The sequence below is a fragment of the Chiloscyllium punctatum genome, chromosome 20 (genome assembly GCF_047496795.1).
Source record: "Chiloscyllium punctatum isolate Juve2018m chromosome 20, sChiPun1.3, whole genome shotgun sequence".
Classification (NCBI taxonomy): Eukaryota; Metazoa; Chordata; class Chondrichthyes; order Orectolobiformes; family Hemiscylliidae; genus Chiloscyllium; species Chiloscyllium punctatum.
In genome coordinates this window covers 41845970-41873479 of record NC_092758.1, presented here as the reverse complement: position 1 = coordinate 41873479, position 27510 = coordinate 41845970, and the positions used below count along the sequence as shown (strand labels likewise).

The 27510-nt window shown below is 39.3% G+C and overlaps 1 protein-coding gene across 1 annotated transcript in view; it reads left to right on the top strand.

Moving 5' to 3' along the window:
• The window catches only part of LOC140491788 (uncharacterized), a 220685-nt gene that overhangs the window by 96723 nt on the left and 96452 nt on the right, over positions 1–27510 (top strand). Inside the window, exons 6-7 of the mRNA XM_072590190.1 lie at positions 12612–12638; positions 16403–16429. Of these exons, the coding sequence (XP_072446291.1) occupies positions 12612–12638; positions 16403–16429 (54 nt within the window). The remainder of the gene's footprint in view (positions 1–12611; positions 12639–16402; positions 16430–27510) is intronic.

Genomic DNA, 27510 nt, shown 5'->3' with positions numbered 1-27510 from the left:
TGTTTGAAGGTCGATCAGATATACTTCAGGTTGTCCATCAAGTCAACCAGAATTAGAAGTCTCAACCTGGACAGAGGGACAATCGGCTGCTAACTTCTTCATTTGGGGACTACAGAATAGTGCCACAAGAATTTACACACTTTCAACAGAGCACACAATGTTTTACCACTTTGCACAGCTTCCTTTTTCTTCCTTGCCCATCCCAGCAGCCAGTCCACTGGAGCTGTGATTAAAACAGCACTTCTACCATTAACCTGACTGGTTAGCTGGAGCTCCAACTTGTCATCTTGTGAGAATGCAAAAGCTTCAAATCCCCAGGAACAGTGAACTGGTGTAAATATACAGAAATCATTGAACGTGCCAGCACAAGTTGAAAAGGCTGTTTAAAAAGGTTGAAGAATGTTCCTCTGTTTAAATAGAGGGATAGGGCAAATTGAAATACTGGTTGGGTTTCAATTGAAATATTGTCTTTAGTTCTGTGTGCCACACTTTCGGAAGGATGTTAATTGCAGAAGAGATTCACCAGAGTGGAATGAAGGAGTTGAACCTGGGACTGGTTTCATTGGAGTAGAGAAAGTTCAGAAAAGTTCCAAAAAAGTGTCCAAATCAGGAACCAACATGATTCATTAAATTAAAAGAAAGAATTTCTAGTTACAAATGGTTGTCAACAAAGGACACAGATTTTAGATACCAGGCAGAAGAACCAAAGATGACTGAGACAATGTTTTTTTAAAAGACACCATCCCAAGAGGATGGTGGAATTAGCTTCAATAGTAACTTTCAGGATCAAATTGAAATATTTGAAGAGGAAAGTTTGTAGGGCTAGGGGAAAAAGCAGACGAATAAGATATCTTTTACTAAAGAGTCTGTACAGACACAGTCAGATGGCTTCCTCCTTTGCAATATTGTTTTATGATTCTATGTTATATTGTGATCAATGACTATCAATAAACCCTTAGTTGCCAAATAAATGAAAAGCATTTATTTGTGTTTTATTAGAAAGAAATGGTTCAATGAAATGTTGGCTGAAATTAGTTTCTGCCATTACCTGAAACAAGAACATGTCTTTTGGTTCCATTGGCAATGCCAGTTGTTTTGGAAGTACAGGAAAAGTTATAATCTTATGAACTTTATGTTGTTCAACATGAAGGCATTGTGGTAGAATGTTCGAAGAAAATAATGGGTAGGATTACATATCCAGACTGTAGTCAATGTTTTCCAAGAACTTAAATAGTTGCAAAATAAGACTGATCTGATCTTGTTTTGTATGTGATCCCTCCCCAATTTATTGCTCTACTGTCTATCCCACCTGGGTAAAATTAATGCCAAGACAGTACAGACAAAGGATTATTTGACTATCCCTTGAGTTTCCAGCAGCTGCTATAAGCTTGGCGAATTACTCAGCAATACCTCATGATCTTGTTGAACATGTTTGAAATTGACATACATTCTATCTTGAACAATCCTGCCACCTTACCTTCTGGCATTTCCAAATCCCTCCTGGTTTTCCTTCTTTATTTTGTGATATCAAGGAACAACCTAACCATGTTCAAACCAGACTGTACTCACCTGAAATATGCACTCACGTTCCTCTATAATTCGCTGCATAGCAAGGAAGAGGAAGAATCCTGGGCGATACCTCTGATTTTTGTTCAGGAGGAGAGGAGGTTAAGAAGATGGGTTAACATGGGCTTCTCAGAATCCAATTCAGCTCGAGAGCTGCTGTTTAAGGAGTAATTGTATTAATTCAGAATGAATGCAAATGATGCTCTCTCTTGTGTTGAGAGTTTCAAGGACTGAAGAATACTAAAAGTAGTTTGCAGCTAGCTCATCTACAGACTTGTGTCAGATGACCTCTGGTTACTTTTGGATGCTAGGCATGAAGGTAGAAGCCATTAAAGCAGCACATGGATCCGACACAACAGGATAGACTTAGCCATCTGCAGGAGCATAGTCCTACTAATGATTGAGACTTATTAATATCCCTCTGATCAATTGCCTGCTGAAAACTGATGTCCACAGGCAGTCTATCAGCACTGTGGTTCAGTTTAAATATGGTTACCTACTGGGTATCTATCAGGTCTTACTCAGAGGTGCATTAGTGAAACATTACAATATTTAAGCCCCATTGCTATCACAATTTGTGTGATATATGTATATTATCAAGTCTTCTGTCTAAATTAGGCATTTAGTTATAGCCAAAGTAAACAGCAGTGTTAAAAGGATTATGGACAATTAAGAATGGTAAGTGGACAGTTTGGATCTTAACAACAATGATTTATTTGTATAGCAATTTTAACATCATGAAATATCCCAAGGGTCTGCACAGGAACATTAGGAAATAAAGTATGACACTGAGCCATGCAAGGAAGTATGAGGTCAGGTGACCAAAAGCTTTGTCAATATTGGAGCTGCCCTACAGTCAAAAAGTTCAGAGAATTAAGGTGGAAAGATGTAGGGAGGAAATACCAGAGCTTGGGGTCTGGTTAATTCAAGGTATCACCAATAATGATGGAACAGTTAGAATTGGGAATGCAAAAGAGGTCATATTGAAGGAGCACAGATATCTCAGAGGGTTGTAGGGATGAGAGGTTACAGAGCTGGAGGTGGGAGGTGGAGACCATGGAAGGATTTAAAAAAGTGAATTTTAGGATCAAAATATTGCTTGACTAAGAATCCATTTAAGTCAGTGAATACAGGATTGATAAGGAAACAGGACTTGCTGTAAGGTGAGACACTGGCAGTAGAGTTTAGGATGATTTCGGGTTTATGGATGGCAAAGTCTTCTATTAGCTAGATGAATTTGTGACATTAGCTCGAAATTTCTGATCTTTTTGAGAAAGCTGTACAGATACATGCATTTAGAGAGTTGCAGAGCGAGCTTCTAAAGAGCTCAGTGGCTATAAAGTAAACTGTAGTAACCATTCTCAAATCTGTGATGCTCTCTAACTTCGAAAATTAATATTTAAATCTGCTTAGCGCACTAGTAATCTGCCACAGAAAGTGAATAAGAATGGCCACAAAATCCACAATCCAATTCCACCAAATTTAGTTTGGTTTGTTCTCACATTTAGGTCTGAGATGGTTTACAATTCTAGGCACTGTGCCCAAACTTGAACAGTGGACAACAGGGAAGGAAGGGATATACCATGCCTAAAAACACATCTAAAACAATATGCTAAGTTTCAAATCCATTCTAAATTTCTTGGAAGCTATGTATTACATCTTGTTTGTTGAAATATATTACCGCTGCCAAGTTTGGGAATCAAAACAAGGACTTAAACATTTTGGGAATACTACTCAACACTACTACTCCACTCAAAGGAGTAGTTTAATATTATAAGCTTGTTTACCACGGTAGCAAAGTAGTCAAAGTAGCTGGCAGAGAATAATTTTTCATTGAATGTTTAAGATTTGGATTGATTTGATTTCCTTCATTCCATCAACTTCGATTCTTATCTGTGGGCATTTATTTTGTAGCTTTCTATGACGTAGCGCATTAACAGCAAAGAAGCATATGCGATATGAATTAACTTCATTTGTAGAGACTTTGTCAATTCTTCTCCTTATGATATCCCTAATTTAAATCAATATTTCATGTCAGTTTAAAAAAAAACCACAGACATGAATAGGATAATCCCAAGATGAGAAATATTTTCTTGGCTGTTACAAATGTATTATATTGACACACAGTATTGCATGTCACCAACTTATGTAAGCTACTTCTTATGTTTTGGCCCATTTTTATATCTCATTTTGTTTTTCCCCTTCTCTTGATATGTCCTGGGGCTTTACATCATTCTTCAGCCAAGAAGGTAGACTGGCAATTTGCCAATTTCACTCTTAAGATAAGAATTCAGGGTGTACTTTTTCAATTTTCCTTCTCTTGGCTCGAGTTCCCTCTCAGCATTCTACCACCATAATATGACTCAGATGAGCAATTAATTACTTATTTTACAAATATTAAGTGGGCACAGATGCACTGCACCAGCATGTCATGTCCAGAAATGATGGGAGCAATGACTTTATTCTATATCTATGTATGTCTCCATTCGTGCTTGAAACACATTGAAATTATACTGTGCTTCACAAATAATCCTTGAATTGAACTGCCCAGCTTCTATGAGATACAAATTGTAAGTGAGAATTAATGATTCTAAGTTTTTTGCATTATCCTTAAAATAGCTGATCTATTATGTTGTTGGGGTGAGGATTGTCCAGAGTATGGTTGTTATAGATTTGTTGATAGTGTTGAGGGAAGATTGTCTGGTGTTACTAAATTTCCAAATCTCGGAAATCTCCCTCCTAGAATCAGTTAAATTGTAATTTTACTTAGAGTGAAATTATTTCCTTTCTTTCGCATTTCATTTGTCTCTTGTACATGAGAGTTATGTGTCTAAATTGTCACTTATGTTGGCAATTCCCTTTGAGTAATTGTGATAGACTTGCTAAGTAAGTGTGGATTGAAACAAGGGAACCAGAGGGCAGATGACGAAGTAAGTTTATGGACTAGAATATACTACCTGAGAAAGCTGGTGAAAGTAAGTTTAATAGTAGCCTTCAGAATAGAATTCAATATTGCTATGACCAGTGAGGAGGCAAGTTGGCTCCTTAATCACCACCTACCCAGGTCAGTCACAGTAAATATTATTTCATTGTTAAAACACAATTATCACATTTTAATTAAAATGTAATTGCTTAAACCAACCGAAGAAGCTAAATTATGAGATTTTCTTTGTTTAAAGGACGAATTTTATTACTACTAACCTAAAAGAAAACAAAATGCAATTCCAAATACATGCCGTAGCACTAATAATCAGCTTAAAAGAAAGAGGAACAGTATGTCTACTGCAGACAGGGAAAATATAGACAATTATAGTTTAAAGTTCTTTGAATACTTAGATATCTGATTACATTCATAACTTGATTGTTTAGCTGTCACCTTATTTCTTCAGCAATAGTGAGATCTGCAGATATCTGTGTGCTTGAATTCTTGGTAAATGATTTGTTTCTCCAAGTTGCTTTTTCATTGGGACCGGCTTTGAAGTTGAGAGAGAATTCCAGTTTCTTGTTCTGATTGATTCATTTTTTTTCGCTCAAAAGCTGTTTCCTGAGATTTGGTTCCTTTGTGGATTCCAGTGTCTGGCATCGTTATGTCTTCACGTTGACTATTCTTCAGGTGACTTTCATCTTAATGTGTGATTTCCAGAATGGTGTGACTCACCCAGGAAATGCTGATCTGAGTTTCAATGCCTTCTATTACGATGTTAATTTCGGCTCAAAATGATTATTGACGGTTTTGTGACTTAGTTCAACTTGGTAAAGTCATCACTACAGCTATTTAATGTCAGCTTTTGTCCATTTTAAAAAGTTACTTTAGCCCATGAAGTTCTCTGATTGTAAAATCGGTTGATGGAAGTTGAATATTGATAATCCATGTTTACTTCTCTTATTATAACTTGAAAATGAAATCTTGCAGGACTACAGGAAAATATCAACAGTGCAAACATCAATAGATAATACTTTTAGAAAAACCAGCACAACATGATGAGCTGAATACCACCTTGTCAGCAGTGGTATGATGCTAGTCTGTAATCTTGCCTGTGGATTCATACTTGATATGACAAGTCTCAATTTTGTGCCAACAAGACTTTAGTGTTTCTACATGAGGCAGTAGAGATTGTAGTGAGTCACAGTCAGATGTTCCCTGATTTCATCACCGTAATATCTGTATCCTTTCAGTGTTTGCCAATTATGTGGCATGTTTCTAATAGTCTGAGCTTGACATAGATGTAACATGCAGGCTATCTGCCTTCAAAAGCTACACAATTAATCTGTCTATCCAGCAATGAACTGAGAAACGTTTATTCCCACCTCTGGCACTAATGCAACCAGCATCTAGGACAGCCAGGACAAGTCCCCATCAGCACTTCATCCAGGGCTTACAGTGAATTAGGGTCAAGATTAAACCATCCTTCCCAGTAACAAAAAGACAAAACACTGAGTTAAAATCATATCTGCAGTTTTCTACATCCTACTTGCACTACTCTCTCCTGCTGTTACCACCAGTTTAACACCAGTTTTTGGATTTGTTCAGAAGCCCACCCCAGGCAAAGTAAAAATCCTATTGTTATTTATGGTCTTCACTGTACTTTAACTCAAAACATCAGCAGTCCAACCCAATCCTTGACCCATCAGCCAATTCTGGTAAGATAAAATTTGAAAGCACTAAGCAACATTAAGTTAGTGCTCAGCTGTACCAAATTGATCTCTCAATCCCTTGCTTGTTCAATCTTGTCCCACTTGCAGATTATGGCTCCTTCTTTTTATTTTCAAACTAATTGTGGACTTTGTTATTCTGAAATACTAGTGGTAATGCTAATGCTTTTGCTTCTCCCCCAAGTGTTGCTGCATTGTGGAGAAAGTAATGGTATCCATTGTAAATACAGAAACTTTACTACTGATTGTACATGTTGTTTGCCTTACAATGACAATGACACTCTCTTAATGTTCCTCCAGTGCATTCAATGACTCTAGCCATAGAATTTGAGTAGATGAAACTGTGAAGTCTCATGCTTTAGCAAGTAAAATGTTCCTACAGATTTTTAAATAACGTAATGCTTTTACATTCTCTCAATCCAAACTTTAATTCTCTCTAAAATCTTACTTGCCTCTAACTCACTCTTACCTTCTCTACTGTTCTTCTCTTCCTTCCTGTATTCCTTGGATCTCACTGATTAAAGCTGTTGGTCCTGAAATTCACAAAAACCCAGTTCTATGGACTACAATCAGCTCATTCCAGCAAATGTTTCAGGCTAAAGGGGAAGAGAAAAACATTTCCGGGTACAGCACACAAAGCCCCTTTCCAGAATATGTAATGGTAATGAGGCAATATTGAGTGCAGGAAAGCAGCAACCAGGAAAGGCTGATCGACACAGCTTGTATTAGAATGGATAGCCTTGAGGGAAACAGAATCCATGAACACGATGAAGTTGAAGAGTACCACATATGGAAAGGATGAATCTGAAGAGTCTAAGTGGCTAGCAGTAGAGTAAACAGACTGGTTCCCCGATTACCAATCTGCATAACCCATCAACGCTGAAACAACTTAGAGGCAAAAGACAGAAGGAGGCAGCCAGGATCAAAAATGCAAACCTGAAAGGTGAGAAGGAAAAATGGAAGTCAGGAAGGAGACGGAAGTAGAAGTGAAAGAGAGAGACAAAAGTAAGCAAAGAGAAGAAAGAGCTGTATTGTTCTATGTTCTGCAGAACAAAGAAAGTGAAAAGCAGAAATGGAGGAAGAAAAGAAACATGTTAAGGAAGAAAGGTTATTCAAAGTAGTTAGCTAGAGAAAAGTGAAAGGACAAGAGTGTTTCAATGCAGCAGATCCTGAGAAAGTTCCAGAATCACTGACTCTAACTTTTCCTTGAGTCAGCCATTAGGGAGGCCTCCAAGGTCTCTTCAATCATTTTGAAGGAGGTTTTTACTTCTGACTTCAGGCAAATGTTGCCATGAATAAATTCCCAAATTAGAAATCAAGAATCAGGGCAGCATGTTGGCTCAGTGGTTAGCACTGCTGCCTCACAACACCAGGGACTCAGGTTCAATTCTAGCCTTAGGTCATTGTCTGAATGGCGTCTTTCCATATTGTTGGGATTCTGTGAATCCAAGATTAATACTTAAAGGGCAGCATGTTGGCTCAGCGGTTAGCACTGCTGCCTCACAGCACCAGGGACCCGGGTTCAATTCCTGCCTCGGGCAACTGCCTGTGTGGAGTTTGGACATTCTCCCCATGTCTGCGTGACTTTTCTCCGGGTGCTCCAGTTTCCTCCCACAGTCCAAAGATGTGCAGGTTAGGTGAACTGGCCATGCTAAATTACCCACAATGTTAGGTGCATTAATCAGGGGTAAATGTGGGGGAATGGGTCTGGGTGGGTTGCTCTTCGGAGGGTTGGTGTGGACTTCTTGGGCCAAAGGGCCTGTTTCCACACTGTAAGGAATTTAATCTAATTTATGCAGTGCAAATCACCTTTTTTTTTAAAGAAAATTTTACTAACATCTGATTATCTGACATCCAGAAAATCCATCGTGATTTTCAAAAAGGATAAGGCCAGCTCCAAACACCAGAATTTATTTACAAGATGTGAAGTTACATCTTGCTGTCAATAGAAGAGTAATTTTTAAGGATTAGTTCCAGATTGCCTACTGTGATATTGGTTAACATTGATTCATTAATTCATAAATGAACACATTTTAATGGAATTTAAGGAATTATCAATGGTTATACTTGGAGTTACAATGCTTAACTATAGCAAAACTGAATTTTAATACTAATTAATCATCTCTTTGTTTGGGTAGGCATCATTTAGAATCATAGAGATGTACAGCATGGAAACAGACCCTTTGGTCCAACTCATCCATGCCGACCAGATATCCTAACCTAATCTAGTCCCATTTGCCAGCACTTGGCCCTTATCCCTCCAAACCCTCCCTAATCATATATCCATCCAGTTGCCTTTTAAATGTTGTAATTGTACCAGCCTCCACCACTTTCTCTAGCAGCTCATTCCATACACGTACCACCCTCTGCGTGAAAAAGTTGCCCCTTAGTTCCCTTTTATATCCTTCCCCTCTCACACTAAACCTATGCCCTCTAGTTCAGGACTCCCCCACCCCAGGAGAAAGATCTTGTCTATTTATGATTTGGAGATGCTGGTGTTGGACTGGGGTGTACAATGTTAAAAATCTCAACACCAGGTTATAGTCCAACAGGTTTAATTGGAAGCACTAGCTTTCAGAGCACTGCTCCTTCATCCAGTTAAACCTGTTGGACTATAACCTGGTGTTGTGTGACTTTTAACTTTGTCTATTTATCCTATCCATGCCCCTCATGATTTTATACATTGTGAAACTTGAGAGGGTTCAGAAAAGATTTACAAGGATGTTGTCAAGGTTGGAGGATTTGAGCTCCAGAGAGAGAGAGACTAAATAGACTGGGGCTGTTTAATTGTGTTTAAAGCGAGACTTTAAAATGCTGCTGGAAATTCCATTGGATACATTTGATAAATGTTAAAATATAGCAAATAATTTCACAATACACAGGCTGAATATCCACATTTCTATAGAACTATTTGCTAAAATCATACCAAAGACTTATGGTTTAAAAGCTACATTTTTGCCTTCAAAATATGACACTAAGTATAGTATTTTGTCCGCAAAGGAAGCTGAACTGAACCACAAACTATGTATGTCATGGTGAATAACAAATATTACATCTCAAATTTCTCAAAGAAAGTAGGTAATCCACATCAAATATAGTAGGTCTGATTTGTTTCACATGCTTTTAGTTCATTTTCAAAGTAAACTGCGATGTTATCTAACAAATGCTCCTTGATCCCTCCAATTCCCTCTCAGTTCTGAGACTAACATCAATGTGGATTTGATTCCAAAGGGACAATTTCCCCAGTATGTGACAGAGCACACAATCCTAGAATATGATGGCATTTGAATGTGTTCTAAAAAAATGAAAACAAAGGTTTCCATGTGCCTTTCCTTGATCCCTCGGACATGGTTAGCCAGTAGAACCCATTTTGATTTTAATATCCAAGTCTCTTTGTGACTGTTAAACTTATAGATTCACTTGGCCTAGCAATTGTTGTTCCACTGTCTGATACTGTTGTTGAAAGAGGAACCAAGAAATTGTCCACTTGAAATTGGCTAATGCCACCTGGAAGAGAAACTAAATAACCATCCAAAATGCCCCCTTCCTCTGAGGTAGGTGATGTTCCTTTTTCTCACTGTTGTTCAATTAAAGCTGGGATGAGTAATGTAGTACAAAATTATCCCCCTACCAACTTAACATCCTATCCACCCACAACTCACCCCAGATTGTGAGGGTTCATATTTGCAATAGCTGTTTCATTGCATTTGCGTGGCATGATTGAGTGTTGGCTATTCCTTAAATGATGCCTATGTTATTTTAATTATCTGCGCCATGACTATGGATTTTGTAAAACGTAAGATCTTTGTATTAAATTAGTTACATTTACTGAAAATATACCTTCAGGGTAGAACATTCATACCCTAATTACTTACTATTAGGATATGTATTTCAGTCATAAGCCAGTTTAATGTTTATTACTTCTTATTTGTATTCATCTTCTCATTCAATAATGCACAATTTGCAAAATTAACACTAAGCATTGAAAGTCAGATGCATTTTCCCCAGCTGAAAGATTTTTACTGATTCTCATAGCTCACCCATGTGTATATCCAATGTGAAACTCAGCTGTACAGACCAGGAAGGTCCCAGGTTCAATTTCTGACTTGTGCTGAGTTAGACATTTTCATATAATTGCTGCAGGGACCTGCATTACAAAGAAAAACTGCCCATGTTTCCTGAAACCTGATTGTTATTCAATTATTCCTGCGGCAAGTGCAATTGTGGAAATCATATGGGAAGGCATTGTATTCAGCTGTAAGGCACCAAGGTCAAATACCATGCCACCACTCAGATCAAGAATAATAGCCACTTGAATGGGCTACCAGAGTACAGTCAGCAAATAGTTTTCCAAGTGTTATTGCTCAAAAAAAATAAACGACTGCTCATTAATCACATGTGAAGAAATGTTTATTTGTGCAACTTTACAATTCTCAATACCACAGAATCACAATCCATGTAGGGATTAACAGGCTTTAGTGTTTATGTTCCAATGTCTAACAAGTATTGCAATTGTTTTCGTATTTATTTGTCACACAAGCGATGGGTATTGTCATCTATGCAAAGTATTTGTTAAGCAATTTTTCAGTCATATCGTCATTAGAGCAAGAATATGTCTTCTTGTTGGATGTCCGAAGGAAACTGTCTATTTGATTTGGAGAAATGAATGAAAGATAATTCAAGTTATATAGTTTTCAGAAAATTTAGCTAATGCAGGAATCCCAGAACGTTCATACTCTACTGCAGACCAGGCCAGCTAAAGGCCTGCTGTAGTGGGGGATGGTAAAAGCTAATTTGTCTCTTTATTGTGTTTCTGCTATATATTTTCAGTTATGTTTATGGATTTCCATACAGGTGCACTCAAAGAACACTTGAACAGACTATTCTGATTTTTGCCCTATATCTCTTTGTATCGATCTCTGAATATTTGCAATTTAGTGTTTACGTGACAACCTCTGTGATTCCTGTGAGAATGGAAAGCTGAATATTTAAAATTCTTTTGAGTGGGCTTTCCTGGAAATGGGAAGGCCAGTTCTCCGCTGGCAAGGAAGGGTGAATCTGTTCTCCTCTTGTCAATCATCTCCGTTGACAAAAGTGTGGGAAGCTGATTCAACCAATTGATGTAATTAGCTAGTTCGCCAGAACCAATGCAGCGCCAATTACAAAGTTTTCCTGAAAAAAAGAAATAGCAATTTTATTATCTATTAATCTTGATGAAAAATAACACATATGTGTAACAAACATGGGCACAAAGTTGAAAAGGTATAACATCCTCAAATGGAGGATGAAAGGAACATACAATTTTAAAGTACTTGCAGTATCATTTTAATTTGGTTTTAATTTGGTTATTTAATTGATGTCTTGTGTCCTTAGTAACATTCAAGTTAATTGTTCTTTTGAGTTCTTAGTGTTCTAATGTTATATTTTAATCAGCTCTGCCATTGAGAAGGTGAGGGAATATTGTTTCTAACTGCTTTTAGTCATACATTCAGCTTTTCTGTTCTGCCAAAAGCAATACCTTGAAATGTAGGTCCTTGTTTCCAAGCTTGATAAATACAGGTGGTGTCTTTCATTTTCAACATGTGAAACTTATCATACAGGTATAAACTAAAATAGGGGCATGAGATTTTTTTTAAAAGACTGACTAGTTTAACTGTCTTTTGGCAATTTCAATACAGATGATTCTGATTATTTCACATTTAGTTCCACAAAGCATGGTTGACGTGGTCAGCAGATTGCTGTGGCCATTTTTGAGTGCCTTTTCCTTTTTGAAAAACCATTTTAGTTCGTAAAGGTCACCGGTATTAAAATCAGATCGGTCACCAAATTTTATGACACCCTAAGTTGCTTTCTTCCTTGACTTTTTTTTGTTTGCATTTGCTCATTCTAAAATTCTAAAGTTAATACTTTTTTAAAGGAAAATATAGTTAATGCCAGAAATAATGCGATTGCATTTTTTTCTCACAAATGCAGTAATAACCTTCCGTGCTGGTGTTGCTTTATACATAACATTGCTGTTAAATGGGTGTTAAATGTTTTTTCTGGCTGCAAAACTGTGCATGAAGGTATTTTAAGTCTTTGTTGTTGTACATAATTTTGCTATAATACATATCAAATTACACCATTGAAAGAATTCATTCATCATTCACAAATCTGTAACATACATCAGATTCCCGGGGATAGGAATTTGTCTGAACTAGCATCATGGACTGAGTGTTATCAAATCCCACGTTCGTATATAGAGCACCTTTTATTCCACTCTGATGACGTACTGCCTGTACATGAAACGCATTTCCAATCCCTATTACTTTGGGTATGTAGCCATGTTTATATGTTCCTGCCAATTTAATAATTCTACAATTCTAAAACCTTGTTTTGGCTTTGGATTCTAGGGCCCACTTGGATTGGATGGAAAGCCAGTAAGTTTTTTCTGGGCATGTGCATGTTCCAAAGAAGCCTGCATTACATTCTTGTTATCTCTGAGTGAAAAATGGATTTTAATAGATAAACATAACTGTTTGAGAGGCTAAAGAATAATATGAAATTGAACATCTTGTTATTGAGCTTGTAAAGCAGCCACTTGATCAGAAATGTAATTGAGGTTAATATTAAACTGTTTTTGTGATATGTTTCACTAATTTCCAGAGAATCTTGCTTTATGTAAAATTTAAAAAGTGCTTTTAAATCTACAGCTTCCCAACTAAACTGTGAACATTTGATTTTTTTTTGTTGCTAAAACCTCTCCACAAATGATATTGTTACCATGGTGTTCATTGGCTCTGTACACCATGTGTATTTGGTAATTGGGCATGGAGAGAATGAGGGACCATGGTAGGGCGAATGGAGTGGCATTCGTGGCAATAGGGTTGGAATGTGGAAGGTGTGAAGCATGAAGACCTGAGAGTTGTTGTCAGTTTTATTGCTTTTATTAAACAGAGATGAGCTCCCAAGTAATGAGTCAAGTTCTTTCAACAGTCTGCCTATATCCCCAGTAGCCTTGTTACTATTTCTGAATTCTTTGAGAGTGGCAGGTCTGTGCCTTTTAGCATAACTTCCTCCACCCCCACCTGAAGATGTGCTGCCTTTGCAGGTAATTTTTCTACTCCCCACCTCTGATGAAAACTCAGCCCCTTTTCTTGGTATGGGACCAGTTACTAAACTAATGGTGATTGAATAATGTATGCTGTTAGTAATGCAAAAATCAATAGCTTGTAGTGAGAAAGCAATATTGCATGAATTTAGAATCACTAAGTTCATTGCCAATTTCTGCAGCTCTGTTGTGGCTTCACACAGAAGGCATTTTAACCTGGATTTTCATGAACTTGCTGCAATTGTGTTAATTGCCCATTAAACACAACCACAGAAAATAAAGTCTAGTAGTTAACTGTTTAGATATGTCTTTAATAGTATGATAATAGTTGATGACAGCCAAACATCTTTTCATACCTAAAAAGTAAACAATCAATTGTCAAGTCTCATTCCTGTAGGTTATGAAGTATTTTAGAAGATTTAAAAATATCAGACTTCAATGTTTTCAGATTTATTTTCTTTCGTTTTTTTTCCTTCTACATATTCTCCCTGTTTCTTACTTGAATGATTCTTTCTGCCCAGGCCTGTATAATTTGATTTTAGATTTATCCCCTCTAGTTAATCTTCATCAAGGTGACCAACTGTCTGGGAAGAAATTAAGGTTGACCTTGGCAGATCTGGGGCGGGGGGCACAGGGGGCGCAGGGAAGGGGAAGGTGGAGGTGGAGGTGTAAGCATTCTTCACTACTAGTGAACAACAAAGTTTCTTCATTAATATTTTCATTAAGGAGATGTGGGCATCATTGTCTGGGCCAGGATTCATTACCCATTAATGATTGCACTTGAAAAGGTAATGGTGAGGGTGCTTGCTCGAACCATTGCAGTCCGTCTGGTGTAGGGATACCCACAATACTGCTAGGGCGGGAGCTCCAGGATTTTGACCCAGCAACGGTGAAGGAACGGAGATATATTTCCAAATAATCAAGTTGCCAATATCATTAAGGTCAATGTCAAATTTATATAATTGTTCTGATTAACATGTTCACTGTCAAGGGAGCCAACACAAGTTAGTATTGGATGGCCAGTCTTTTGAACAGATTAGAGTCAGTGTCCAGAACTTATACAGTCTTGTGCTTAAATGAAACAGGCATGCATTGAAGAAATTCAGAAGGTCTGACAGCTTCTGTGAGGAGAGAAACAGTATTAGTATTTCAGGTCCAATGACTCAACTTCAGATCTGATCCAAAAAAAGTCGTTGGATTCAAAATGTTAACTGTTCCTCTCTCCACAGATCCTTCTGGATCTGAGTTTCTCCAGGGCTTCCGGTTTTTAAATTCAGATTTCCAGCATTCTGCAGCATTTTGCTTTTATTTGTCTTTTAGTAGTTGAGTTCATTGCTTGGCTTCCTTTGAATGATTGTGTTAACTTCCAACTAGTTTCAAAAGAAAACCTATCTTTCTATGTGCTTTCAAATGATCAAAGATGGTTCTAAAGAAGGAATGATGCAACAAAAAGAAAATTTGTGGAACTCCCTGAACATGCCCAGCCCCACCTTCAGATCTTTCATGGTGAAGGTGGGTCAATAGCATTGCACCCTGTATTTTCTAAGCCACTCTCACGGGAAACAGCCTTGAAAAATTATTCAAAGTTACATGGCATTAGATAAGGTTCACAGCCCAGCTTCTTTGTAAATATTTTGCAGAACATCCCTGTGGTTTCCTAATAATTATTATAGGTAATAAGGAAAGTATCAAAAAAAACTAAACTGAAAGTGCTGACAAATATAGTAAGCTGGCTGGAATCTGAAAATCAGGAAGCAGAATTAAAATTTCAGTAATGATTTCATCAAAATGATGTGTAAATGAAAGTAATTAATTGCAGATACGTTAGTGTTAACTGTGAAAACATAACGATTCAGTTCTGTCCCCACTCACCAAACTGTAAAACTGCCATGAAAATATTAACCTCTTATCTCCAGTTAAATTAGATTCATCATATTCACTTAAATAACCAAGAAGAAAAGAAGGGTAAGTAAAGTGAATAATTCAATCAAAAGGTGGTTTCCATTATGAATGGTAATTTGAAGCATCCCACACCCCAATATATTTCCTGCCAAACTCTAAAGGAAATAACATTGTGAGAGCCACTAGGAAAAATCCAGTGGTGAAATTATGTCACCAACCCAAGGAAACCTAAACATATCAATAAAAAGTGGGTCACTAACGCCAGTGCTTCACCGGAGGCTCACTGATGATGTTACCTAGTGTGGTGACAAAGTATCTGAAAATGAACCTTCCAGCTCAGCAAGCAAATTTTTATATCCAGCATGTAAGGGTGTGACTAATAAGTCTGAGCAAGGCACTTCCAACCTTACTCACTATGTTACGCAGGGGTTGTTTTAGGTCTCCTCAATTTTGATGAAGCTGACTGACTCCTGCACAGGACAGAGTCAACAGCTCCTCATAGAGTTGTGGACCAAAGAGAGGTCTACTCTGCATTGTGAACCAATCAATCAGGCATTTAATGTAACCGCTGGGGGAAGGGAGGGGTAGAAAAAGTTACTTTCTTCTAGAACTGACATTCAAACAAAGCCATTGCATTTCCCATTGACCAAATCAACACTCATTTTAAAAGAAACACTTAAAAATAAAGATCAAGTTAAGGTTGTCAATCAAACAAAGCTAGTGATTATCTGTGTAACTGAGAAAGGGAACTTCTGCTGGGCTGAGTCCATTAGTCAGTCTTGGAACTTAGCCATGCATTTCTAGCACTTTCTATTTGTATGCAATAAACTCTCCAGGACTGTGACTACAGTTTATTCATAACTCTTAAGGGCAAAGATAGAAAAAAATTGGCAAGAATAAAGTTAGGACTACTCTAAGCTTAAGGTTCTGACAAAAGCTATTTGGGTGCAGTATAACAGAAACATTTGTTCTTTACCCAATAACAGTTTACCAGATGACATTTGATGTTGACATTGCATGGCAAAAGTAGAAAGTACATTTTGTTTTCAGTATCGCTATGCATCATCTTGCTGAACACAAGTAATCACTATAAATTGTTCAAAAAGGAAAGTAAGAAAACAGTAAGTCAATGGAGAATTTCATAAGATCTGCTTCAGTTATAAAGCAATCTTTCATTGTTTTATTTTCTAGGGCCAACCTGGACCAAAAGGAGAAAAGGTAGATAACTGCTGCTGTTATTAGTGAAGTTGTAATTGTTCTAACCATCTTTATAGGACAATTTCTATTTGCTATTTGTTCTTCTTTCTTTGTGTCTTTACTCAATTACCACTGCCTATCACCGTCCCCAAAGAAAACCCTAGAATATAGTATAGCCAGAATATAGGAGAAGGCTGCATAACAAATTTTATTGCATGATGCTACAAAATGTGAAGAAGTGTCCTTTATTTAAATAAACTGCTGTTTGTCTTGATTACTCTAATCCTATGATGTGAAATGAAGATCCTCTCTGAAATCCTTGATTTTGTTTCATTATTGTCGTCTTCAATTTGCTTTTTAATCAATATCTGTTTTGTATTAAAAATGTTTAATGATACAATGGGTGACCCTCAAGTTTGGACAGAGAATAATTTCTCCTTAGTTTGAAAGCACTTTAAGTCAAAAATGATTTCTCTCTTCCATATTTTAAAGATAATTGTCATCACGTGTGGCTTAAGCATTTTGGAAAAAAATGAAAGTAGCCTTATCCCAAAGATTTTCACCAATTTAAACATAAATGATTAGATTAGATTTCCAACAGTGTGGAAACAGGGTCTTCTACCCAACAAGTCCATACCAACCCTCCGAAGAGTAATCCATTTCCCTCTGACTAATGCAGCTAACACTATGGGCATTTTAACGTGGCCAATTCACCTGACCTGCACATCTTTAGACTATGACACCCAGAGAAAGCCCATGCAGACACAGGGAGAATGTGCAAATTCCACACACACAGTCGCCCGAAGATGGAATCAAACCTGGCTCCCTGGCGCTGTGAGGCAGCAGTACTAACCACTGAGTCACTGTGCTGCCCCAATAAATAATAAACCAAACAACACAATGTCATTGGATGTAGTATTTATCTAACAATTGAAGAATTAATAGGAACACGGGAATAGCCATTCAGCTCTTTGAACTTGTTCCACCATTCAAAAAGGTCACAGCTGATCTGTGGCCTAATTCTATATATTTGCCTTTTGGCCTATATCCCTTAATACCTTAGCTTAACAAAAAAATTATCTTTCTTTGATTTAAAATTAACAACTGACCCTGCAACTACTGCTGTTGATGGAAGCGAATTCCAAATATCGACCACCCTTTGTGTGTAGAGGTGCTTTCTAACATCTTTCCTGAATGGTCTGGCCCTAATTTTCAGACTATAGCCCCTAGTCTAGAATCTCCAATAAGAGGAAATAATTTATTGTTATTACTTGGAAAAGGCTGGAGAGATATCTTGAAGACTTCGATCAGAAAACCGCTTAAGCTTCTAAGTTTAAGAAATAAACAGGCTTAATTTGAATAACCTTTCCTCATAACCCCAGAATTTTAAATATAATTTTTATAAGCCTACATTGTACTGGTCAATATATCCTTCCTAAGGTGTGGTGCCCATATCTGTTCGCAAACCTCAAGTGGAGTCTATCCAGAGTTTGGTATAACCGCAGCATAACATCTACATCCTTGTGGTCCAGTCCTCTAGATTTAAGGCCAGAATTCCATTAACTTCCTTGATTATTTTCTGCATCTGTTTGTGATGTTTTAAAGATTGATGCACCTGAAGCCCCAAGTCTCTTTGGACGTCTACTGTATTTAACTTAATACTATCTGTTGTGGTTCTGTTCGCCGAGCTGGGAATTTGTCTTGCAAACGTTTCGTCCCCTGTCTAGGTGACATCCTCAGTGCTTGGGAGCCTCCTGTGAAGCGCTTCTGTGCTGTTTCTTCCGGCATTTATAGTGGCCTGTCTCTGCCACTTCCGCTACACACACAGACCAAGTCCTAAACTATGAAAGCAACCACCCCAACACACACAAACAAAGTTGCATCAGGACACTATTCAAAAGGGCCACAACACACTGCAGCACACCAGAACTACAAAAAGAGGAAGAGGAACACCTATACAAAGTATTCGCCAAAAACGGATACCCTCGCAATTTCATCAACAGATGCCTAAGGGAGAGACAACGGAACGAGGACATGCCGCAACCCAAAGGACTAGCCACACTACCATACATCAGGAGCATTTCTGAACTGACAGCCAGACTACTGCGACCACTAGGACTCATAACAGCACACAAACCAACAGCCACGCTCAGATAACAACTCACCAGAACAAAGGACCCGATACCCAACATGAGCAAAACTAATGTAGTGTACAAAATCCCATGCAAGGACTGTACAAAACACTACATCGGACAAACAGGAAGACAGTTAACGATCCGTATACACAAACACCAACTAGCCACGAAACGACACGACCAGCTATCCTTAGTAGCCACACACACAGATGACAAGCAACATGAATTCGACTGGGACAACACTACTATTATAGGGCAAGCCAAACAGAGAACAGCCAGGGAATTCCTAGAGGCATGGCACTCATCCACAGACTCTATCAACAAACACATCGACCTGGACCCAATATACTGGCCACTACAGCGGACAGCTCGAACTGACAACCGGAAGCCGCAGAGACAGGCCACTATAAATGCCCAATCATTGAGTCTATCAATATCCCTTTGTAATTTAATGCTTTCATTTATAAGCCTACAGTGCCACTTAACTCATTGTCATCAGCAGACCTTCTGTGCCACTATCCAAGTGGTGTGAAATAATTTGTGTAAGTAATGTAATAAATGAGGCCCTAACACAGATCCTTGCAGGACACCACTGGTCAACATCCTACCAATTTAAGTACCCACCCATTATCCTTACTTCCTGTAGCCTGCCACTCAACCAATTATGGAAGTCCACATAAACAACATCCCTAGACTTCCTGTGTTCACTACCTTAGTCACTGCTCCAAACGTTCAGTGAGGTTTGTAAGGCATGACCTATCTACCATGAATCCACGCTGGCTCTCCCTGATAAACTGAACATTTTTGAGATGTTCAGTGGCTCTAACTGTGAAAGAGACTCTAACAATTTTCCCCACCACAGATGTGAAGCCAACTGGGTTGTAATTCACTGGTTTTCCTTTCTCATTCTTCTTAAACTTGTAAAAGGAAAAATGGCAAGTGAGTTATCTCCTGTACAAGATACGATGCAACCTGCTACTAATTCCCATTCTAAGCAGTTCCTTGTTTCAGCTCCCTGTCAAGTAGCAATGAGTAACATGAGTGAATAACTTCCTTGAGGCAATACCATTGCATGTCATTTCAGAACACATTAGCAGAGGTATAGAGATATGACATACCTATGTGGATCTTAAAGCACTAAGCTGGGAGAACCAATATAAAGACATTTATTTATTAGGACTAGGAAACCTTAGAAAAGTTATCGCTGAACAGACTAGCCACCCATTTTAATCCCACTTACTAGCGGCCAGGCTGTAGCTTGGACCCTACAGTACTTCAGATGCAGATCCAGATTCCTTTTGAATGAGCTGAACGTTTCAACCCCAATCACCAAACTGGGTGGAAAATTCCAGACATCCGCCACCCTCTGGGAGAAAATGTTCTCCACACCTTCTGTAATCTTTCCACAATCACCATAAATGTGCGCCCTCTTTCACCTTTCCATCAGGAGAAACAGTTGTTCCCCGTCCACTCTATCCAAACCCCTCGTTATTTAGTCACCTCCATTCTATCAGCCCTCATTCTCCTTTGTTCCAAGGAAAGAGTCCTTAGCTTATCCAAACTTTCCTCTTATTTGCAGTTTTTGAGTCTTGGCAACATTCTTGTAAATATTCTAGCGAATCTGCAAATAATTAAGCAAGGCACTAACAAAGCGATTGTTTATTGTTGGCACTGCTGTGAATTTTCCACTGATTTTCACATTGTTCTGGAAGTTTAAGAAAATTGAAAATAGTAACATTTAACAACAAATTCCATTTGTGTTAGCACGTTAAATGCAGTAAAATATCCCAAGGTCCTTAAAACCACATCAGCATTCCTGGTGTGAGTTAATACAGAACCTACTCATTTTCTTTCATTTAAGAGTCATAGAGTCAGAGAGATGTACAGCACGGAAATAGACACTTTGGTCCAACCCATTCATGCTGACCATATATCCCACTCCAATCTAGTCTCACCTGCCAGCACCCGGCTCATATCCCTCCAAACCCTTCCTATTCATATATCCATCCAGATGCCTTTCAAATGTTGTAATTGTACCAACCTCCACCACTTCCTTTGGCAATCCATTCCATACACGCACCACCCGCTGCGTGAAAAATCTGACCCTTAGGTCTCTTTTATATCTTTCTCCTCTCACCCTAAACCTATGCCCTCCAGTTCTGGACTCACCCACCCCCGGGAAAAGACTTTGTCTATTTATCCTATCCATGTCCCCCATGATTTTATAAACCTCTATAGGGTCACTCCTCAGCCTCTGATGCTCCAGGGAAAACAGCCCCAGTCTATTCAACCTCCCACGATAGTTCAAATCCTTCAACCCTGGCAACATCCTTGTAAATCTTTTCTGAACCCTTTCAAGTTTCACAACATCCTTCCAATAGGAAGGAGACCAGAGTTGCATGAAATATTCCAAAAGTGGCCTAACCAATGTCCTGTACAGCCGCAACATGACCTCCCTCTGACCAGTAAAGGAAAGCATACCATACGCCGCCTTCACTATCCTATCAAACTGCAACTCTATTTTTAAGGAACTATGAACCTGCACTCCAAGGCCTTTGTTCAGCAACACTCCTAGAACATTACCATTAGGTGTATAAATCTTGCTAAGATTTGCTTTCCCAAAATGCAGCACCTTGCATTTATCTAAATTAAACTCCATGAGTTTCTGATCTCTTAGAATTGTCAAGTCATACTCAAAAGCAGTTTATAAATGAATGGTTTAGGAATATTTGTGAATACAGTCAGTTAGCTCAGTTGGCTGGATGGCTGGTTTGTGATGCACAGTGATGCCAACAGCATGGATTCAATTCCTGCACTGGTTGAGGTTACTATGAAGGACTCTCCTTCTCAACATGTCACCTCGCGTGAGGCTTGGTGACCCTCAGGTTAAACCACCACCAGTCATCTCTCTGTACTGAGATAGCAGCCCTGCGGTATGGTAAGGTTATAGCCACTTTGTCTTTCTTTAGGGTAAATAAGTTAATGTGTGGGTGCACAGGCACAGGTGTGGATTGATGCAAAGAAATACTATAAAACTGACAGCGAAGAAAGTAGGAATCTGAAGTTGAAAGGAGACAATCAGGAAGGGAATCCAAAAGGAGGACAGAACTCTGAATATTTGGAAAGATTCGGAACCTATCTGAAGCCATTCAACAACATTTATCAAGGCTGGAGGGAAGAAGGCTAGGACATGTTCTCAGCAAAAAAGGAAGAGAAAACAAGACATCTACACAAGACCTGGTGCTTTTATGATGGCATTTTTATAGAGATAATGCTATATAATGTGCTTTATGCAATGTATGGTCCCTTTCATCACTTTACTATCCCCAAAATAAAATGAATTAATTTAAAGACCCATTCCAATTTCTGGATATTTATCTTCAGGATAATTGAAGTTTTTTAGACGAATGTTTAATGGCTGGTTTCAGACAGAGGAGTGCAACTTACACTCAAATTTATCCCCTGTGTTGTTTAAGTGAAATTATTTGAGTAGAAGTTCATTTTATTTACACTAAATCATATATATTAGAATATAAAGAAATTAATAGTTATTACACTTAATATTTTAAGATGGGTCATACTAATTAATTTCTGAAATTACTCGGGGTAAAAATCAATTTTGGCAACTGTAAGGACTATAGATGGCCAGTTCATTAGTTTGTACCTTAGTCAAAGCTGCATCCTATATCTGCTAATAATGATACAGCACATAAGGAAGTCTATCAATGTGCAGGCATTTTAAAAATTTATTCCTGAGTGTTGGAGACACTGGCTGGGCCAGGATTTATGTCCATTTCTAGTTGCCCTCTAAAGGCTGGTAGTGTGGTGTTCTCCCATGTCCAGGGATTCAGGTCCTTGCAGTCTGGTGTTTGGGCTACAATTTCCCCTCAGGTCAAGTATAACCTGTCTAAGGAGCATGGATAGAGCAACCAGTCTGATGGATGTGGGCCATTTTTTCCTGCAATGACACATAGGAGGGAGTTTCAGAATGATGGAAGTGGATGGAAAAGTAATTATGTAGGAGCAGGTGAGATATCCCTAGTGAGTGAGTAGGAAGTGCAGAGGCCAGGAAGGGGTGTACGTGAGCCTTTGAGTGGACGAAATGCATACAATAGTGACTTATAATCTCAACCAGTTGAAATCCAAGAAGAAAGCATCAGTGACATCGCTTGTGGAAATTCAGTATACAGAAGGCAATGTAATCTCCACACTCTCAGAAGAGAATTTTGAAGCCTTGTTTAACACCTTCGTAGAAACATATCATAGAATTGGTCTCCCCCTCAGCCTCAAGAAGACTCAAGTCCTTTACGAACATGTCTCAGGGCAAGTTCTGATCTATCCCTCCATTAAGATCAATGGACAAATCCTCCCAAATGTGGGAGCTGGGGAGCTGCCTTTCATTTAAGACTGATAGTGATGTCGAGATTGACCATTGCTTTCAGATGCCTAAGAACGAGAATCTTTGACTGGTACATTTGTCCTGATACCAAGATCCTTGTGCATAAAGCAGCCATCCTTCTAGTTCTTCTATTTGGCTCCAAAATCTGGGTTACGTAAGGACACCAGCTCAAGGCTCTGGAGAAGTATCTGTACCAATACTGTTTGAAACAGATTCCCTGCCTCAGCTGTGAGGACAGGTGTAGTAACATCAGTGACACTGAAGGACCAAATAGCACCAACATTGACACAACAGTCATCCAAAACTGACTCCACTGGGCTGGCCACATGCTTCAGTTGACAGAATTCCAACTACCAAAGCAAATCGTCTTTGCCTAGATCAAGGAAAGTGCTCAAATGAGAGTAGGGCAAAGGAAGTATTTCAAAGTCTCCCTGCAGACTTCCCTCGAGAATTGCAATGTAAGCCTTGATGCCTGGAATACCCTCACTCAGAAGAAACTGACTTGGAGGAAACTCTTGTATGAAGGGACACAATTCTTTGAGAATACCCATTTGTAAGACAAAGTATGGAAGAGGACCTGGAGAGAAGAATGCCAATGATCTCAAGGCCAATAACAAATTCCACCTCCCAAAAGCAAAGTGTGGTAGGAGTTGTAGCTGCAGATGCTGGAAATCTGCATCGAGAACAGAAAGTGCTGGAGAAACTTCATAGTCGGTCAGTATTTATGGAGAGAAAGCAGAGTTAGTATTTTAACTCTGGTGATACTTCTGCTTTCTCTCCACAGATGCTGTCAGTCCAGCTGAGTTTCTCAAGCAATTTCTGTTTTTATTTCAGATGTTCATTGACTCTCTGAGCTCCACCCAGGACATAGCACTGACCCCAGACTGCTATTTGGGTCCATGTCTGCTGGTGTGGTGTGGCCTCTGTGGCTGTAAGCAGGAAAGAGAGCGTTCCACCTCTTGTTCACTCCTTCGACCAGCACCTCCAGGACCCACTGTCAGTGAAGTGTGGGAAGAGGGAGTGAGCTTTCCATCTGGGCCATGTCCTCAGTGATGATGATGGGTACCATCATGTGAATGGTAGTCCCTGGCTTGCGGTATCTGAAGTGGTGGGCTTTAAAAGTGGTGGTACCAGTGATCTGAATGTGGAAGGTCTAGCAAATGGCCATCATAATAGCCTCTCCTTCAATGTATTTCTAGAAGACCAGCGCCAAAGAGCCCACTTCCTTATTTGGAGAATCACAGCCAGAGAGGTCTGCAGCACAGAAAAATGCTCTTTGACCCCACACTGGTGAAAAGCAAGCACTTAACTGTCCTAACCGCATTGTCTAAACATTTGGCCCATAGTCTTGCAATGCAAAGGCACATATATTTCCCAGTCAGAATGGGGTTCAGCTTGAAAAGGAACTTGTAGATGGTGTTTTCATTCTCATGTTGTCCTTGTTCTTCCAAAATTGTAGAGGCTGTGGGTTTTGGGTGCTGTCAAACTAGTGCAGTGCCTTTATTGTAATGTGCACAGTGGAAGGAGTGAATGTTTATGGTGGTGGATCAATTGTGCTCCTTTGATAAGACCATAAGACAATAAGACATAGGAGTGAAAGTCAGGCCATTTGGCCCATCATGTCCACTCCCCCATTTAATCATGGCTGATGGGCATTTCAACTCCACTTATTCGCACTCTCCCCTTGGCCCTTAATTCCTTGTGCAATCAAGAATTTATCAATCTCTGCCTTGAAGACATTTAACATCCTGGCCTGCACTGTGTTCCATGGCAATGGATTCTACAGGACCACCACACTCTGGCTGAAGAAATGTCTCCTCATTTCCGTTCTAAATTGACCACCCTCTAATTATAAGGCTGTGCCCATGCATCCTAGTTTCCCCACCTAATGGAAACAAATGTCGACCCTTTCTAAGCCATGCATTATCTTGTAAGTTTCTATTAGATCTCCCCTCAATCTTCTCAACTCTAATGAATACAATCCCAGGATCCTTAGCTGTTCATATGTTAGGCCTCCCATTCCAGGGATCATCCATTTGAATCTCCACTGGACACACTCCAGTGCCAGTATGTCCTTCCTGAGGTGTGGGGCCCAAAATTAAATGCAGTATTCTAAATGGGGTCTAACTAGAGTTTTATAAAGTCTCAGAAGCACATCGCTGCTTTTATATTCCAACCCTCTTAAGATAAATGATAACATTACATTTGCTTTCTTAATCACTGACTCAACCTGGCACTCCCAGATCCTTTTGTACTTCGGCTTTATGGATTTTCTCACCATTTAGAAAATAGTCCATGCCTGTATTCCTTTTTCCAGAGTCAAAGGCCTCACATTTGCTCACGTTGAATTTCATAAGCCATTTCCTGGACTACTCTGTTAAACCACCTAAATCTTTCCCACCACCTCAGTACGACCTGCCTGTGCACCTAACTTCGTATCATTGGCAAACTTCACCAGAATGCCCCCAATCCCTTTGTCCAGATCGTTAATATAAAAAGTGAACAGCTGCAGCCAACACTGAACCCTGCGGGACACCACTTGTCACTAGCTGCCATTTCTGAAAAAGAACCTATTATCCCAGCTCTCTATCTTCTGTCAGACAGCCAATCCTTAATCCATGCCAGTAGCTTTCCTCAAACACCATGGGCCCTCACCTTACTCAGCAGCCTCCCATGAGGCACCTTATCAAAGGCTTTTGGAAGTCTAGATAGATAGCATCTACTGGGTTTCCCTTGTCCAATCTACTTATTACTACTTCAAAGAATTCTAACCGGTTTGTCAGGCATGACCTCCCCTTATTAAATCCTTGCTGACTTATTCTAATCTGACCCTGCACTTCCAAGAATTTAGAAATCTCATCCTTAACGATGGATTCTAGAATTTTGCCAACAACCGAGGTTAGGCTAATTGGCATATAATTTTCCATTTTTTTGTCTTGATCCTTTCTTGAACAAGAGGGTTACAACAGCGATTTTCCAATCATCTGGAACTTTCCCTGACTCCAGTGACTTTTGAAAGATCACAACCAACGCCTCCGCTATTTCCACAGCCACCTCCGTCAGAACTCTAGGATGTAGTCCATCGGGCCAGGAGATTGATTAATGTTTAGACCTTTTAGTTTTTCTAGCACTTCCTCTTTTGTATTGGCTCCCATTCTCAACTCTGCCCTCTGACTCTCCTTAATTGTTGGGATATTACTCATGTCTTCCACTGTGAAGACTGACACAAAGTACTTAAGTTCTTCAGCTATTTCCTTATCTCCCATCGCTAGCCTTCCTACATCAATTTGGAGTGGCCCAATGTCTACTTTTACTCCCTGTTTCTTATGTGTTAAAAGAAAGTTTTACTATCATTTCTAATATTACTGGCTAGCCTACCTTCATATTCAATCTTCTCCTCCCTTATTTCTCTCTTTGTTATCCTCTCTCTGTTTTTGTAGCCTTCCCAATCTTCTGATTTCCCAGTGCTCTTGACCACTTTATAGGCTCTCTTTTTTTCCTTTCGTACATTTCCTGACTTCCTTTGTCAGCCATGGCTGTCTATTTCCCCCCCACTGGCAACATTACTCACCTGCATATTGAAGTCCTCCATGATCACAGTGACCTTGCCTTCCTGACATGCTCTATCTACTTCCCGGTACATCTTGCGCCCTGGTCCTGACCACTGTTAAGAGGTCTGTTCATAACTCCCATTATGGTTTTTTTGCATTTGTGGTTCCTCAACTCCACCTGCGCAGACTTCACATTATCTGACCTGATGTCATTCATTGCCATAGATTTAATCTCATCCTTAAATAACGAGGCAACCCCACCTCTGCCCACCTCTGTCTTTTTGATAAGTTATCAGTCCTTGGATATTTAACTGCCAGTCCTGAACCCCCTGCAACCATGTCTCTGATTATGATGTGGTAGGCATCACATTCACGATGATTTGTGCCATTAATTCATCTACTTTGTTACGGATACTATGAGCATTCAGGTAAAGTGCCTTAGTGCTAGCTAACTTACCGTTATTAGAGATATCGGAAATCATAAGACATCCTAAATTATCCTTCCTTTTTGCTGCATTCCTAATCTGACTTGACCTTAAACCCACCTGCACACATGCTATCCTGCTGTCTTTCCATTTAACTCCGTGTTCCCTGTCACTTTCGCTTTCCCTTCCCCATGACTCAGAAGTTTAAAGTCATACTGACCACTCTATTTATACTTTTTGGTAGAACACAGGCTCCATATTGGTTCAGGTGGAGACAATCCCAACGGTACAGATTCCCTCCATCCATCACTCCCCACCACCACCACCACCCCTTTCACCCGGTTCCAAACCTGATGCCAGTGCCCGATGAAATGGACTGCCTCTTTCACACATCAATCCCTTAGCCATGTGTTTACTTCCCTAATTTTCTTATCCCAATGCCAATTGGCACGTGGCTCAGGCAGTAATCTGGAGATTATGACCCTTGAGGACCAGTATTTCAATTTCCTTTCTAGTGCTTGATACTCCCCAAACATGTCCCCACCCGAGCTTTGCCTATGTTGTTAATCCCAACATGGACCACAACAACTGG